The sequence below is a fragment of the Odontesthes bonariensis genome, chromosome 22, assembly GCF_027942865.1.
Source record: "Odontesthes bonariensis isolate fOdoBon6 chromosome 22, fOdoBon6.hap1, whole genome shotgun sequence".
NCBI lineage: Eukaryota > Metazoa > Chordata > Actinopteri > Atheriniformes > Atherinopsidae > Odontesthes > Odontesthes bonariensis.
The window spans coordinates 25,201,300-25,218,610 of NC_134527.1; the positions used below are offsets into that span (position 1 = coordinate 25,201,300).

The 17,311-nt window shown below is 42.0% G+C and overlaps 2 protein-coding genes and 1 long non-coding RNA gene across 3 annotated transcripts in view; all 3 read left to right on the plus strand.

Annotated features, from left to right (window-relative positions):
• Positions 1–781, plus strand: part of LOC142373364 (cGMP-dependent protein kinase 1-like) — a 63,188-nt gene extending 62,407 nt beyond the window's left edge. The window contains exons 7-8 of the mRNA XM_075456567.1: positions 463–568; positions 658–781. Coding sequence (XP_075312682.1) covers positions 463–568; positions 658–781 — 230 coding nt within the window. The remainder of the gene's footprint in view (positions 1–462; positions 569–657) is intronic.
• A 3,309-nt stretch (positions 782–4,090) lies between these two features.
• Positions 4,091–4,718, plus strand: LOC142372320 (uncharacterized). The gene is made up of 3 exons (XR_012768215.1): positions 4,091–4,155; positions 4,245–4,319; positions 4,637–4,718. It is a non-coding gene; the product is annotated as an uncharacterized LOC142372320 (long non-coding RNA).
• A 357-nt stretch (positions 4,719–5,075) lies between these two features.
• LOC142373365 (cGMP-dependent protein kinase 1-like) lies at positions 5,076–17,311 on the plus strand. Its single transcript, XM_075456568.1, has 9 exons — positions 5,076–5,087; positions 8,378–8,517; positions 10,536–10,625; positions 10,928–11,069; positions 11,147–11,310; positions 13,681–13,803; positions 16,891–16,953; positions 17,035–17,101; positions 17,177–17,311. Exons 1-9 carry the CDS (start codon positions 5,076–5,078, stop codon positions 17,273–17,275), a joined length of 900 nt encoding a protein of 299 aa, XP_075312683.1. The 3' UTR covers positions 17,276–17,311.

Sequence of the window (17,311 nt, forward strand, 5' to 3'; positions counted from 1 at the left end):
TAGTTGAGCGTTCTTATCCACCTTTCCTTTCTAGCTACAGCCAAGATTACACTGACACAACTCCAAGTACCATCTTCCCTTCCTATCCTCCTTAAAATGCAGTTTTATCATATAACAAGCATACGATACCCTCAGGAGGAAAGAGAAAAACAGGTTGGTATGTTGCAGGAGGTCATCTACAGGTTATACACAGTAATACTCAATGCAATGCATAGAAGAATTCATTTTCCATTACACAAGTAGTAACATGAGTCCAAGTCCACGTTCAAACCCAGAGCAGCAGAAACTGAGCAAGTGAACTAACTGGAACCTGATGTAAAATGTTTTCAAAGCTTGAACTAACACGATGAAATGTCCCAAAACAAATTCTGGATTGTTAAAGCTGAGTGCATTGAGAAGGATTCATAAATTTTTCTGTCCATTTCAACTGCTTTCATATAAAACATTTCTGTTCATCTTCAGCCCTGACTGACATCAAGCTCTGGGCCATCGACCGTCAGGGTTTCCAAACCATCATGATGAGAACTGGTCTCATCAAACTCGCCCAGTACACCGACTTCCTCCGCAGGTATCAGCTCATAATCTGCTCACATGTCACTGTTTTTAGCTCTCTAGTTAAGAATGATTCACACCCCTGTCTTTGAAATCTCTTCCCAGAGTTCCTTCATTTAAGTCGCTACCTAAGGATGTTCTCAGTAAACTGGCTGATGCTTTGGAGGAGGTGATGATTTCCAGATACTTTTCTATCGTCACATACACTGTTTCTCCTTCGGATAAATAAGAATTACTCACTTGCTGTCTCTCAGACTCTCTACAGTGACGGTGAGTTCATCATCCGTCAGGGAGCGTCCGGAGACACATTCTTCATCATCACCCAAGGAAAGGTGAGGAAGTTGGATTCATCCAGAGCTGTGATAACAGAGGAGTCGAGCGGCTTCAGAAAAGCAGCTGATAATGCAGAGCTGAAATCAGCTGATCAGAGTTTTATCAAGAAAGCCCACAGGTAGCTGGGAATATATTTAACCAGGAAAACTTCCTGTTAATAAATATTTTCAGATCATTTTAGAAGCAGATTTATGCTCAATTAACTGGTGAACTGAACATTAAACATGAAAAAAAAATAAAAATGCATTAATGAAACAAAAAGCAGCAAATTTTCACTTCTGAGAAGTTGTAGCAATTAAATGTTTTGTGTTTCTCTGTGAAAAATTTTTTTTTATCAATCAAGGTAAATATTAACACATAAATAAACCAAATGTTTAACATCAGTTTCTTGTGTTACAACACAACTGCCAAACCGTGACAATTTTTGCATTAAAACCTGTGATTTGAATGGATTATTTTTGGGATTTTATGTAAAAAAAAAAAAAAAATTAATTTAAATTACAGGTTTTAATGCAAAAATTGTCACGGTTTGGCAGTGGAGATGAAGGAGGACCCAGATGCAGACACGGAAGAAGCTTAAAGGGTTTATTTATTATAAAAATTTAAATCACAGCCAACGCTCGAGAAGCAAAAAACTAAACTAGAAAAAAATAACAAAAACTAGAAAAAGCTGTTCCTGCGAAACAGCAGTGAGAATGATGATAAGCTGAATGGGGATAGCTGACCATGCTAAAAAAGTTGAAAATAGTGAAAATTCAGCAGAAGTCAAGTGAGTAATAGTTAAAACTAGAAAATTTCTGAAGAAATTTAGAAGGGGCCTGCCAAAGTGTGCGTATCGCTCAACCAATCACAGCTGCTCAGGAATGGTTTGCAAGGCCTAAAGAAGAAGCATTCAAGCCTAAACGGCATCAAAGCCGTTTAAATTAAAAAATTTAAAGCGGCGAACTGTCCCTTTAAAGAGGCAAACTGTCCCTTTAAAGAGGCGAACTGTCCCTTTAAAGCGGCAACCTGTCCCTTTAAAGAGGCGAACTGTCCCTTTAAAGCGGCAACATGTCCCTTTAAAGAGGCAACCTGTCCCTTTAAAGAGGCAAACTGTCCATTTAAAGCGGCAACCTGTCCCTTTAAAGAGGCGAACTGTCCCTTTAAAGAGGCGAACTGTCCCTTTAAAGCGGCGAACTGTCCCTTTAAAGAGGCAAGAGTACAGGGACAGCATGTAGTCATGGGGGGTCACCAGCGGGGCTTTGGGGGGCTGTTTTTTGCTTATTACGTCGCCATGGTAACTCCAATCTTCAATAAAAGTAATAGCCCGCAAAAACTCATCGAGCCGGTCATTTTGAGATATATATATATATATATTGTTGGGATGTGCGGGCCCATAGGGCCCGCATTAATGTGGACGAAAGAATAAATATATCTATAAATAAAGAGACACGTTTTCAATGTTAAATCCCATGGACTTTTGCCAACGGAATGGTAATAGGTGCCTTGCCATGCAATGCTATGCAGTGCTCTCCTATGCAATGCTATGGCAGGCCCCAATTACTGCAGTGTAAAATGTAGCAGAGTAGTGGAGAGAGATGTCCTCACAGTTGTAGGAATGCGTGTAAGCAGCTGCGGCTTAACGAGCTCACTCCCAGTAGAGAGCAGAAAATGGCTGAAGGGATACTATGACCTCCTGTGAGAAAACTATAAGAGCGTGAAAAATAATTTGAAGACTGTCAGCACCAGAAGGGTTAGAGGGACCCGGCAATGTAGTTTTTATTTAAATTGAGTGAAAGATTTTTAAATGGCACCGAGTTGAACACGCTTTAAGTCACACCAAACTTTCCATTGGAGTTAGTGAGAGAATTTGAAAGGTTTCTCTCGCTTCAAGGCTCATAGCCAAAATTCTGTAAATGTGAGCTCTTCAGTAGTTACAATGACTGAAAGAGAACAGGTGAACCGTACAAAACCAGGAAGCTGAACCAGATAGACAGGGATAACCATGAGTAAATAGACAGAGGATCTGACAATGAATGAAGAGAACTGGGAGACTAAATACATGGGGAGAGTGATTAGTAAGAAAGTACAGCTGAGGATCATTAACACAGATGAAGGGAGTGGAGCAGACGACTGGCAGAAGGGACCTGAGGAAAGGTGAGGAAATGGCAAGGCTTAATTAATAGGAGACTAAACAGACTAACCAGAAAAACACACAAAAAAATACATGACTCGTGACAAAAATTGGGAAAAATGTCAAAGGAGGTGAATAATTATTCATATTATAAATGCAGTGCAACATTTTCATTTGAAATAGTCTGATTTCCCTTGGCAAAAAAAGGGAAATACAAGTGTGTTAAAGTTGCACGTCGGTACAGAAGCTGAGCAGATGTTTGTGTTAAACCCTCTCACAGGTGAGAGTTTCTCAGCAGGTATCAGCCAGTGACGTTCATGGGATGGTGAAGACTCTTTCCAAAGGGGACTGGTTTGGAGAGCAGGCTCTGAAAGGGTATGGAGCACTGCCATAATCTAAAATAATACAAAGATACATAAACGGCTAAATTAACAAGTGTATATGATATCACTCCAGTCCCATTGTGTCCCGCTCTGAACTGGAAACTGTTTTTCCTGCATTTATTCCATCAGGGTTAGATTATTGTAATTCTTTGTAAAACTCTTTGGTACGTCTGCAAGTTGTTCAAAACGCTGCTGCCAGGCTTCTAACCAAGTCCTGTAAGTCCACACATGTCACACCATCAACCTCAGAGTCCATTTTAAGATCCCGGTTTGGACTTTTAGAGGTCTGCATGGACACACCAGAGTACTTTTCCATCCATAAGTCCCCAGCAGGTCCCTGAAGTCATGTGATCAGGGCCTGAGATCTGTGGACTTTCAAAAATCAGCTAAAAACTCTGCTTTTGGTTAACTTTTGTTTTTATTGTCGAGCATTTTGTTGTGAAGGACTTTCTTTCTTGAAAGTTGTAATTAACATGACTGAATGCTAATTAAACACAAACCTGTCAACATAAATTGTAGATTCAGCTGAATTTCCAATAAAACTGCTCTCATTCACATATTTTTCTGTTTTTAGACGGTGGCTAAACGAGCCCGTGATAGACTAAAATCAGCCCATTAAGACTACGTGTCATTAGGATAATACAGCATTTAGACCAACAGAAGCATCAAAGGCGCCTTTTAAACAGCTTGTTTCTTCCTGTGATGCAGCGAGGACATCTGCACCCCCAGTGTCACGGCTGTGGGAGATGTCACATGTCTGGTCATCGACAGAGAGTGAGTCCGGATCTTTGTTCAGCCTAAATTTCATTTTGAAACGGTGGTGGAGGTTGTGGTTGTCCCTTACAGAAGCCTCTGTGTCTCAGGTCCTTCAAACAGCTAATTGGAGGACTGGAAGGAGGCAGCAACAAGCAGCCCAACAGTGATGAGGTCAAGGCAACGTGAGTTCAAAAGGAAAAAAGGATTTGTGCTTCTTTTAGAGGTTTATGTAACATCTGCTGTAGATGAATTGATGAAAAAAAGTTGACTTTTTTGCCTATCTATCTGAAAGCTCTGGTCGTTTGTATCGTCTCTGAACCAGGGGACGGTAGAAACAGCTGAAACAAACAGAAATTAAATGTCAGCCATTTTCATGATTCTTGCTAATGTGAGATTTTTTTTTAACTGAAATGGTAAGTTCTCGGGGTAGTAAACTCTGCGAATATCTCTTCCAACAAAGACTGAATATAGTATGTTTGATGTCTCTTCTTCCCTGCAGACGAAAAGCAGAGGCTGATTTCTTCTCCAGTGTATCACTTAGTGATTTCACGATTGTCTCCACTCTAGGGATGGGAGGCTTCAGTCGAGTGGAGCTGGTAAGTTTCTGTGACTATATTCAATTCAATTCAAATTCAAAAATACTTTATTTATCCCAGAGGGAAATTAAATGTTGATGTAACTCAATTAAATCAAGGTGTCACATCCATGGACTTATGTTGGGTTTTGTGTTTGGGATTTTCAGTTCATGTTTGGTGTTTCGGTCTTGCCATTAGTTTTCCCCTTCACTCTGTTAATTAGTTGATTCCCCTCACCTGTCTGTCATTGTCTCCAATCACGCCCAGCCCTCTATTTAGTCTCCTGTCTCCCCTGTCTGTCTGTCGGATCTTTTCATGTCTTCTGTGCCCTGTATGTGTGTGTTTTTCACCTGCCTGTATGCCATGCCACAACCTGTTCAGTTCTGAGATAGGTATTTATTGGTTCCTTTGTTATTTTGGTCATAATTAAATCCCATCTGAGGTCTGCATTCGTGTCCTTCCCTGAACCGCACCAACCCTGACACAAGGAGTTATTATAGATGCTGATGGCTGTGGGCAGGAAAGATTTCCTGTAGCGGTCCGTTTTGCATCCAAACTGAAGAAGCCTTTGACTGAAGAGACTCTGTTTTCCGATAGCAGTCTCATGGAGAGGATGTTCAGGGTTGTCCATAATTCTCTTGATTTTATGCAAAATCCTTCTTTGCATTATTGTCTCCAGAGGTTCCACAGTCATCCCCAGAACAGAACCAGCCTTCCTTATCAGGTTGTTGAGTCTTTTTAGGTCCCTGGTTCTGATGCTGCTGCCCCAACAGATGACGCCAGAGGAAATGACGCTCTCAACAACAGACTTGTAGAAGATCTGCAACATCTTGCTGCAAACCTTGAAGGACCTTAGCTTCCTCAAGAAGTACAGTCTGCTCTGTCCTTTCTTGTAGATGGCTTCACTGTTGTGTCTCCAGTCCAGTCTGTTGTCCACATGAACACCAAGGTATTTATATTCCTCAACCACCTCCACTTCTTCTCCCATGATGGAAACAGGGTTTGATCTGACCCTGTTTCTCCTGAAATCTAAAATCATCTCCTTTGTTTTGTTAACATTCAAAATGAGATGATTGTTCCCACACCATGCCACAAAGCGGTCCACCAGCTCTCTGTACTCAGCTTCTTGTCCATCTCTGATACACCCGACAACTGCAGAGTCATCTGAATATTTCTGTAGATGACAGGAGTCTGACTTATACTGGAAGTCTGAAGTGTACAGAGAGAAAAGGAATGGTGAGAGTACAGTCCCCTGTGGTGCTCTTGTGCTGCTGATCACCTGGTTAGACACACAATTCTTCAGTCTGACAAACTGTGGTCTGTTTGTCAGGTAGTCATTAATCCAGGTGATTATTGAGGCCTCCACCTGAGTCTTCTGGAGTTTCAGACGATGCAGATCAGGCTGAATTGTGTTAAATGCACTGGAGAAATCAAAGAACATGATTCTCCCAGTGCTGCCTGCTTTGTCCAGATGACAGTGGGTTTGTTGAAGCAGGTGTACGATAGCGTCTTCAACTCCAACTCCATGGCGATAAGCAAACTGCGGGGGGTCCTGATATGTGCTGGTTTGCTTACACAGGTAGGTCAACAGGAGTCTCTCCAGGACCTTCATGATGTGGGATGTCAGGGCAACAGGTCTGTAGTCATTGATGACTGAAGGATGAGTTTTCTTTGGTACCGGAACCAGACATGATGTCTTCCACAACAGTGGTACCTTCTCTTGGGTCAAGCTAAGGTTGAAAAGGTGTTGCAGAATCCCACAGAGCTGCTCTGCACAGGCCTTCAGGACTCGGGGTCTTACACCATCTGGACCTGCAGCCTTGTTCCGGTTCAGTCTCTCCAACTGCCTCTTCACCTGACTTCTAGAAACAGAAAATTGGGAGGGGGAGGCAAAGGTGACAGCAGCATCTCCTGATTTGGTTGAAGACAAACTAGTGGAAGCAGAAGAATCCATGACTGAGGTGGAGGTGGAGATGTTACAGGAAAGCTGTGGGTCAGAGGAGGGTGGGATGTCTCTTTGGCTGGGAACAGGAGGGGAGGATGGTGAGCTTGTTCCTGAACTGAACCTGTTGAAGAATGTGTTCAGCTCATTTGCTCTGTCCAGACTTCCATCCATCCGATCCTCCCTCTGCTTGAGGCCTGTGATCTTCTTCATTCCTGACCACACATCTCTGATATTGTTCCTCTGCAGTTTACTCTCAAGCTTCTTTCTATACACCTACTTGCTCTCTCTGATCTTGACTTTGAGCTGCTTCTGTATACTCCTCAGTAACTCCCTGTCTTGCTCCCTAAAGGCTCTTTTTTTCTTGTTCAATAGTTCCTTTAGCTCACTGGTGATCCAGGGTTTGTTATTAGGGAAGCATCTCACTGTTCTGGTGGGGATGGAGTTGTCCACACAAAAGTGTATATAGTGAGTCACACACTCAGTCATGGCATTAATGTCCTCTCCATGTGGCTTACAAAGAGAAATCCAATCGGTTGCATCAAAACAACCCTGTAAGGCTTCTTCAGCTTCCTGTGACCACTTTCTAACTGTCCTTTTTGTGACAGGTAGTCTCTGGACAAGGGGTTTATATGCTGAACAGAGAAAAACAAGGTTGTGATCTGATTTACCCAGGGGAGGTCTTGATTTGGAAATGTATGAACCCTTGACATTTGTGTAAAACAAATCCAATGTCTTGTTTTCTCTGGTAGAGCAGCTGACAAACTGTTGAAAAGTTGGCAGTGTAGCAGAGAGTGAGGCATGATTAAAATCACCAGCTATTGCCACAAAAGAATTGGGGTGTTGTGTCTGTATCTGAGCAACAACGGAACTGATGACATCACATGCAGTGTCGGCAAAAGCTGAGGGTGGAATGTAAACAGCCACCAAAACAACACTGGTGAACTCTCTTGGCAAATAATATGGACGAAAACTTACTGCCAATAGTTCAATGTCAGGACTGCAGAGACGACTCTTCACAGTAACATGTCCCGGATGACACCATCTGTTGTTGACAAGCACTGCCAATAAAACCCCCTTTCCTTTTCCTGCTACTCTTTAAATCTCAATCTGCTCGTACAGTCAGGAAGCTCGGCAGAGAGACGCTGGAGTCGGGGATATGATCCTGCAGTCATGTCTCAGTAAAACACATAATGCTACATTCCCGATATTCTTGCTGAGTCCTTGTCAAGGCTAGAAGTTCATCCAACTTGTTAGCTAACGATCTTACATTGCCCATGATGATGGATGGCAGAGATGGTTTAAACTTCTTTCTCTCTCTCCTCTTTGCTCCTGCTCTGCATCCACGACGCCTCCTTTTCAATTCCAGTGGGATTTCTGTCTTCAGTTGTCGAATTATTTCTGCTTTTCCAATGTTAATCAGCTGCTACCTGTTGTAAACCACCTTGTTGATATGGTTATGCATCATAACAAAAGAGCAAAATATACAAAAGTATTGGGAAAAATCAATCCAGCTGCACAGCATCCAAGGCAGGAAGGAACAGTTGTTCAAAAAATGCAATTTCTTCCAAGGAAAAACAGGAATGAAATTTAGAAAAAAGAAAAAATCTCAATGTGAGGTACAGAGCTACTCCAACGTGCTGCCACCCTCAGCGGCGCATTCTAGAATGAATATGTGGTTGTTATTATCCTAGGACAACAATGTGTGCGTTTGTGTGTTCAGGTTCAGTTAAAGAACAATCCCAATCAGTCATTTGCACTGAAAGCGTTGAAGAAACGTCATATTGTGGACACCAGCCAGCAGGGCCACATCCTGTCAGAGCGCAGCATCTTGATGGAGACTCACAACCAATTTATCATCAGGTCAGGCTGCACTGCTACATTACAGGGTTTACTCAGGGTAATAAAAAGAGGGCTAAATTTATGGTGGCCGACATGTGCAAACGGAAAAACAAATCCAACAGTAAATCGCTGCAAGAGAAAAATGCAGCAATCAAAAAAACGTCCGGAGCATACGCGCTGAAACTTCAAAACACATGCAAGAGAGAAACGCGCTGCAAACTCCAAAACACATGCAAGAGAAAAACGCGCTGCAAACTCCAAAACACATGCAAGAGAAAAACGCGCTGCAAACTCCAAAACACATGTAAGAGAGAAGCGTGCTGCAAACTCCAAAACACATGCAAGAGAAAAACACGCTGCAAACTCCAAAACACATGCAAGAGAAAAACGCGCTGCAAACTCCAAAACACATGCAAGAGAGAAGCGTGCTGCAAACTCCAAAACACATGCAAGAGAAAAACACGCTGCAAACTCCAAAACACATGCAAGAGAAAAACGCGCTGCAAACTCCAAAACACATGCAAGAGAGAAACGTGCTGCAAACTCAAAAACACATGCAAGAGAAAAACACGCTGCAAACTCCAAAACACGTGCAAGAGAGAAATGCGCCGCAAACTCCAAAACACATGCAAGAGAGAAACGCGCTGCAAACTCCAAAACACATGCAAGAGAAAAACGCGCTGCAAACTCCAAAACACATGCAAGAGAGAAACGTGCTGCAAACTCAAAAACACATGCAAGAGAAAAACACGCTGCAAACTCCAAAACACGTGCAAGAGAGAAATGCGCTGAAAACTCCAAAACACATGCAAGAGAGAAACGCGCTGCAAACTCAAAAACACATGCAAGAGAAAAACGCGCTGCAAACTCCAAAACACATGCAAGAGAAAAACGCGCTGCAAACTCCAAAACACATGCAAGAGAGAAGCGTGCTGCAAACTCCAAAACACATGCAAGAGAAAAACACGCTGCAAACTCCAAAACACATGCAAGAGAAAAACGCGCTGCAAACTCCAAAACACATGCAAGAGAGAAACGTGCTGCAAACTCAAAAACGCATGCAAGAGAAAAACACGCTGCAAACTCCAAAACACGTGCAAGAGAGAAATGCGCCGCAAACTCCAAAACACATGCAAGAGAGAAATGCGCCGCAAACTCCAAAACACATGCAAGAGAGAAACGCGCTGCAAACTCCAAAACACATGCAAGAGAGAAACGCGCTGCAAACTCCAAAACACATGCAAGAAAGAAACGTGCTGCAAACTCCAAAACACATGCAAGAGAAAAACACGCTGCAAACTCCAAAACACATGCAAGAGAAATTCGCGCTGCAAACTCCAAAACACATGCAAGAGAAAAACGCGCTGCAAACTCCAAAACAGCGTTACAGCGTTTTATCTAATTAATTTCCTCAATTTCTTCAAACATTTTGAATGTGAAGACACCTTAATTTGGGAGTAACATTAAAATAAAACATGTCTGCCTCTAGTGGTAATGAACAAAAACAAGATTGAATGTGTTATTCGGGATTTTCAACCTGTTTTATTCGACGGACCCACTTAAAAGGTTAAGAGGATTAAAATGGTCACAAGAGGGAGTTTTATCTTTAACTGTATAACTATCTGTCATGCATAGCTGGAGGAAATACATAAAATAAATAAATAAATAAATAATTTATACCAAGTCCATCGGATGTGGACAGTATAAATACAGTGACAGAACATGACAGAGTTTTTAGCTTTCAGTAATAAACAATCATGAAGTAATGGTATTCCAGCCTCAATGGTTCATTAAAGTAACTGATGAATTGAATATGAACTGAATATTTTAAAGGAGATTTATAAACTTATTGGAAAGCAAGAACTAGATTAGATGCACATGATGTTGAGAAATCAAATAAGACAATTCTTTTCCCATTTTGGATCATAGGAGGCGCATTCCTGTGAGGAAGGAACCACTCCCAGTATCTCATTTCTAACTGGACGCTCTCCTCTGCTTTTGATTAAAATTTTAAACAGCTTTTCCTGGTTTTCCTTTAGGTTGTATCGTACTTTCAGAGACTCAAAATATCTCTACATGCTGCTGGAACCTTGCCTTGGAGGCGAACTGTGGTCGCTTCTTCGAGACAGGTGTGTGATTGGGAGTTCATTGCAGATTATACATATGCACTTACTCTGGCACTAGTTATTGTAACACACTTATTGTAACACACTTACTGTAAGTAGCTTTGGATAAAAGCATCTGCAAAATGACGTAATGTAATGTAAGTAGGTTACATTCATACAGTAAGTCTTGACCAGAAACTTGGATGAGTAATGGCAGACACAGGATCAGCTGTTCACTCTGTCAAACCACAACATTTGGAACAGATTAACTTTTGCAGGTTTTTCATCAAACAATGAGCTAAATAAACTCATAGTTATTGTTTCAGGGGCTCATTTGACGACAGCACCACTCGTTTCTACACAGCTTGTGTTATCGAGGCTCTTTCCTTCCTCCACTCCGGAGGAATCATATACAGAGACCTCAAACCCGAGAACATCGTCCTGGACCACAGAGGATATGCCAAGCTAGTGAGAATGCCATCTCCAGATATTTATCCATCTAAGTGAGTTCAAACTTAGATGTGCTGCTTGTTTCCTCTCAATAGGCGGACTTTGGCTTTGCGAAGAAGGTTGGTCTGGGTAAGAAGACATGGACTTTTTGTGGGACACCCGAGTACGTTGCTCCTGAGATCATCCTGAACAAAGGCCATGACAGATCAGTGGACTGCTGGTCACTGGGAATACTGGTGTTTGAGCTGCTCAATGGAAGGTATGGCTGCAAATGTCCACATTTACACACAGCACACATCCACTGTGGCATTGTTTCAATAATCTTATGTAAAATAACATTTATTTTCTGTTCTTAGTTGCCATAATTTTTCTCCAACATCGCTATGTAAATTCTTGTGTAGTACACCTTAAAGACTCTGTGGGATTAAGGTCTGGACTGGAATATGTGCGTGCAATCAAGGAAGAAAATAAATTTACTGATGAAAACCTAGTCATTCAATGTATTCAGGTAGTGACCACATAACATTGCTGAACCTCAAACTGACCAACTGAAGCGACCCCAGATTGTAGCGCTGCCTCCACAGGCTTGTACAGTAGACGGGAGGTATAATGGGCGCATCTGCCACCCTTTTTATGTGAAAAGACTCTGGAACAAGTTAAATCCTGAACTCATCAGACCCCACGATCATTCCTCCAGAGTCAAATCTTTATGCTTCTGTGCAAATTGGAGTTCATCTTCAGATTAGCCCAGTGATTTTCTTCAGCCTTTGCAACAAATAGACTGACTAGAATATAGACAAGACACTTGGAACTGCGCAAGAGAAATAACGGTGAGGGTCTGGCAAATGCTATCAACAAGCAGGGAGACTAAATACTGTGGGGAGAGTGATTGGTGAGTGAGTGCAGCTCAGGGATGACTGAAAACATGTGAAAGGAGTGGAGTTGATGACTGTAAGGAGGGAACTGAGGAAACAAGTGAGGAAGTGACAGAACTGAGACCAGACAGAAAAAAGACACAGATCGTAACAGTTTTATCTCAGTATCTTATGTTCTCTTCAACTTCGGTATGGAAATGTTCTTCCTTAACCCCTTAAAGGATAAGATCGGTTTTTTGACATTGGGCCCTTGATTTCACATTATAACATGATGTTCTACTCACCCCTGCTTGTTGTTGAACATTTGGAGCTGTTCCGAAGATATTCGAGAGGCGTCTGGCTGCTCTCTTGAGATATTCGGCCATGAAACGGTTTCCTATGGGCAAGCTTATACAGGCACAAACTATGCTGTTTATAATTTATTAATTACTCTACACTAGCACTGATAACGTGGAGGTGCGTCGCTTACTTAAAAAAATCCGGGTTATTGTAATTTTGATTTTTTTTGTCGTAAAGTGGGTGTTACTGACGTCCTCATCGTGCTACTGCCACAGACAGCCCACAGACCTGCTGCCTATTTATTCATTTGGCTAAAATTCAAAATTAGTAACCCGGATTTTTTTAAGTAAGCGACGCACCTCCACGTTATCAGTGCTAGTGTAGAGTAATTAATAAATTATAAACAGCATAGTTTGTGCCTGTATAAGCTTGCCCATAGGAAACCGTTTCATGGCCGAATATCTCAAGAGAGCAGCCAGACGCCTCGGGAATATCTTCGGAACAGCTCCAAATGTTCAACAACAAGCAGGGGTGAGTAGAACATCATGTTATAATGTGAAATCAAGGGCCCAATGTCAAAAAACCGGTCTTATCCTTTAACGCTTATTGTCGCATATATGCTGCAAACCGTTTGACTCAATCAACCAGCTGAGATGGCATCTTTATTCCCCCAATGCCGGTTAGTCCATATTCACTACGGACCTAGGAACCTTTTTATATAAATAAATATGTTTAAAAAAAGGGTGAATAAAAAAACATTGTTTTTTCACTGTTATATTACTGTGTTGTTGTTATCTTATTATTGACCATTATGCCTGGTGTTGCAAATTTGCAACATACCAAAATTTAAATTAATTTTTTGTGCAAAAGTGAAATTAATAATCTCAGCATTATTTACCATCTACTTAAAGGCTAAAACACACACAAAACGTTTTTTTACATACAGCTATATAAATTCAGGCGTTAAGGGGTTAAACTATTTAAAATTGTTGATTTTCTTTCATTTGATTTTACCAAAACTTTAAATGTTCTCCTCAAAGGTGATGGTTCACCACTTTCCTTCAGGTTTTAATAATGCATTGAATTTTTAACCCAGTTTTAGTAGTTTCACACCAGTAATTTGACTGCTCTGATACAGAGGAGCATCTTTTCCTTAACCACAGGATGTGCCTTCAACAGGTTTGTTTAAGCTGCATCAATTAGAGTTAAATAACTTGTTGAAGCTGAAACATTTTAATCACTGCAGTAATGGCATGACATGTCCAATTTAAATTAGATATGTTGTTTTTAGAAAAAAATGGATTTTCCCAGTTTTAAATGTATATGAAATCTTAACTAATAATGAAAGATGCCATTAGTTTGAATGACTGAATGTGTAATGGTGGTTTAGCAGGTTCTTCTGTTTGATCATTTGAGGTGTGGACCTCCATCAGTTGAGCAGATAAAAGTTTCCTGTTTCTTCTCTGGGTCCACAGTCCTCCTTTTTCAGGCTCTGATCCCATGAAGACCTACAACATCATCCTGAAAGGCATTGATATGATTGAGTTTCCCAAGAGGATCACCAAGAGTGCAACGAACCTCATCAAGCGGCTCAGCAGGTCCTCCTTAACTGCACAGTTTCTGCTGAAGTTTCTGTCGGCTGCTTCGCCGTTGCTAACGCTCTGTGTTCGGCAAGGTGTACGATTTCTCCATTAGCATTTGCAATGGCGATGGAGATAATTGTTAGAGCTTCCAAGTGGGTTGTAGGTGGAGAGAGATGTCAGGATGGCATGCGCCTTACACCAATTAGGGCCTACATGGATGACATGACATTGGTGACTACAACAGTGCCATGTATGAAGAGAATACTTGAGAGACTTAATAAAAATCTAAAGTGGGCTGGCATGAAAATCAAACCTACTGAGTCTAGAAGTATCTCAATAAGTAGAGGGAAATTAAGTGACAGAAAGTTTGTAATGGATGAAGAAAAAATTCAAATAATTAGCGAAAAGGCAGTAAAGAGTTTAGGTGGTATCAGGCAGACTTAAATGATGGAGAGTAGGCAGTGCATTTTCGGAAAGATGTTGCTGAGGGACTGGATAGAATAGATAAATCGGAGCTTCCAGGAAAGTTGAAGCTGTGGTGTCTGCAGTTTGGATTGTTTCCTCGGTTGATGTGGCCAAAGATTAGTTAGCTTTTACATAAGGAAGTGGCTAGGTGTTCCTAAATGCTTAAGTACTGTGGCACTGTATGAGAAAGTCATACTCCAGCTCCCAGTATCTAGTCTAGTAGAGGAGTTTAAATGTACTAAAGTTAGGACAGAGCTCCTGTTAGCTGGGAGTAAAAATGTGGTAGTAAGTAAGGTGGTTCCAAGCCCAACCAAGGGGAGGAAATGGAATCCAAGAATGGCAGCTCAGGAGGCAGAAGCAACTCTGAGACATGCAGAGATTGTTTGTAATGTTCAAATAGGCCTGGAAGGCTTGGGGCTTGGCCCAGGCAAACCGGTGTGGAGTAGAGCAGGTCCCAAGGAGAATAGAAAGCTAGTTGTTGAGCAGGTTCGTAGACAGGAGGAAATGTTAAGGGGTACAAAGGCAGTGACTCAGGCTAAGCAGGGACGGTGGTTGAATTGGGAAGGTGTAGAGAAGAAAAAGCTTAGTTGGAAAGAGCTGTGGAGTATGGAGGAAAGGAGTATTAGATTTTTAATAGGGGCAACATATGATGTATTGCCAACTCCCCAGAACCTAAAACTCTGGGTAAATGGAGACCCGCTATGTTCGTTATGTTCAAGTACTGCAACTCTGAGGCATATTTTGTCAGGTTGTAAGTCTGTCACAAGGCAGGTATACGTGGCGACATAATGGTATTAAGAAGCTTAACTGCAGGTATTGAAGATAAACGAAGACAGGTAAATTTAGGAGGGTCTAAGATGAAGACAGTGGCAATTCAGTTTGTTCGAAAGGGGGAGAAAGTTAATAAGACAAGGAGGTTGTCAGGATCTGGATTTTTGGTTATGTTTTTGACTTAGTTATTGGTGTTTTTATTCAGTACTTTGTTTCCTTTATTCGATCAGTCTTTTTTAAATTTTGGTTCTGTTCTCCTGATATTTAGTTGCTTAATTTATCCTTGTGTATTCTTTGTTTAATTTTCAAGTTGATGTGCTCTCCCTCGCCCTCTGTGTTCTGCCATCTCTCTCTTTCTCCTCAGTCTGTCTCCTGCCCTCTGCTCTCATTCACTCACCTGCAACACGTTACCAATCAGCCACCTGTTCCTGCTCAAGTAATCACCTCCCCAATATATATGTCTGTCTTGTTCTACCACTCCTCACTGGATCCTCATCTATACCTTGGTCTTGTCTTGTCTCGTTCCCCGATCAGTAATCCTAGTCTGCGTTCCTTGCCTCTATGGTCACACTCTTTTCCTTGTTTTTTCCCCGTCAAGTATTTAAGTCTGTTTTTTTATCTTCTTAGTTTCATGTTCAGTTTAGTTTTTCCGTATTCCAGCCTTTGCTGTGCTTTTGTTTATCTTTGTAAAATAAATCCTTTAACTTTATTTTTGCCTCCCGTCCCTGTCTGCACCTGGGTCCTCCCATAACACACCATGACAGAGGCAAAACAGCTTAGACAATGCTTGTGATTGGGAGATGCAGGTAGATTTATGAGGAAAGCTCGTTGTTCCCCAGGAAATAGCCTCAACAAATCTAAGGACTAATATAGTCTTGTGGTCTTGGAGTAGAGAATAAGAGTCTATTTCATAGAGCTGACTGTTCCTTGGGAGAGCTTAATGGTAGAAGCATATGAAAGGAAAAAGCTTAGGTATGTAGAGTTAGGGGCAGAAGAAGAGCAGCGAGGATGGAAAGTTAGGATATGTCCAGTGGTAGTAGGAAGTAGAGGATTTGTTGCAAAGTCTGTTGGCTGATTGTTGAGGGAGCTGGGTGTAAGTGGACAGACTGGGAGGAAAATAGTGAAGGAAATGTCAGATGAGGCAGTAAAGTCAGTAGATTATATTTGGATTAGAAGAAGCAATAGTAGCTGGGGCCCAGCAGGGGGAGCACTTAGGGGTAATCAGACTCTTGGAAGAAGCAAGGAAGAAATCCAGGATATATTTAAGTGGAGGATGTGGCCCATGTGAGCCTTTTGAAACCAGGCGGCCATTTTAGGTGAGTTGGCCTGTATGGCCTTGTTTTTGTTGGCATTTTTAATGATTATAGGACTGTTTAGATGAGTTTGTATGCTGAATCTGCTAATGTGTCTTGTCCTGCCTCCACCTCTGGCACCCTCTATACTTTCATTACCCCCTACCCTTCCTATTCCTACTTATCTTTACCTCTTCTATTTCTACCCCCTACCCAAACCAGGGTTTGTATCCCCACCCTGCTATGACTGGTGTGCAGTTGGTGAGAGGCTTGGGTTGCTTGTGGTTGTGGAAGAAAAGATGGTTGTTGTGATGTGAAGATCAGTGATGTCTGGCATTAGGGGAGTGACTCTGGGATGCCAGTGATCACTGTCTAGCCTCCTGGAGGTGTTGTGGGCCCAAGTAGACGAAACCCTGAAAGGAGGTTCCCACCTGATGACTCCAATGACATGTTGGTCAGCACTGCTTACTGGTCTACATAGGGATTATGGGGAATTATTCAGTCTGGTCCTTTTTTTTTTTTTTTTTTTTTTTTTAGCACAAGTTTCTTATGTTTACTTAGAATTGTATTCCAGGGACAATCCCTCCGAGAGACTCGGCAATCAGAAGAACGGGCTAGAAGATGTCCAGAAACACAAGTGAGCCCTGAGTGAGACGTCAGTCTCAGCCCTCTGTTTTGGCAGATCAGGCTCTCTTTGTAACATCTCTTTGTTCTTCAGGTGGTTTGAAGACTTCAACTGGGACAGCCTGCGGCAGGGAACCATCGAGCCTCCATTCACGCCCACAGTGGGTATCCCTCAAAGTGTCTGCACTGTAGCGGCCCGCTTATGAGAGCGTTAACTTGCTGCATTTGTCCCTCAGGTGGACGGGCCTCTGGATAGCAGCAACTTTGACTTCTTCCCACAGAACACAGAGGAGTCGCCTCCTGACGAAGAGTCCGGCTGGGACGTCGAATTTTAACTGGTCGTACATCTAAAAGAGGAATATGAAGTGAAG

Excerpts from the sequence above, each read along its gene's own strand:
- LOC142373365 (XM_075456568.1), top strand. Across the intron at positions 8,518-10,535 it reads CACAACCAATTTATCATCAG|GTTGTATCGTACTTTCAGAG; the intron begins GTCAGGCTGCAC and ends GTTTTCCTTTAG. Across the intron at positions 11,070-11,146 it reads ACAGAGGATATGCCAAGCTA|GCGGACTTTGGCTTTGCGAA; the intron begins GTGAGAATGCCA and ends TCCTCTCAATAG.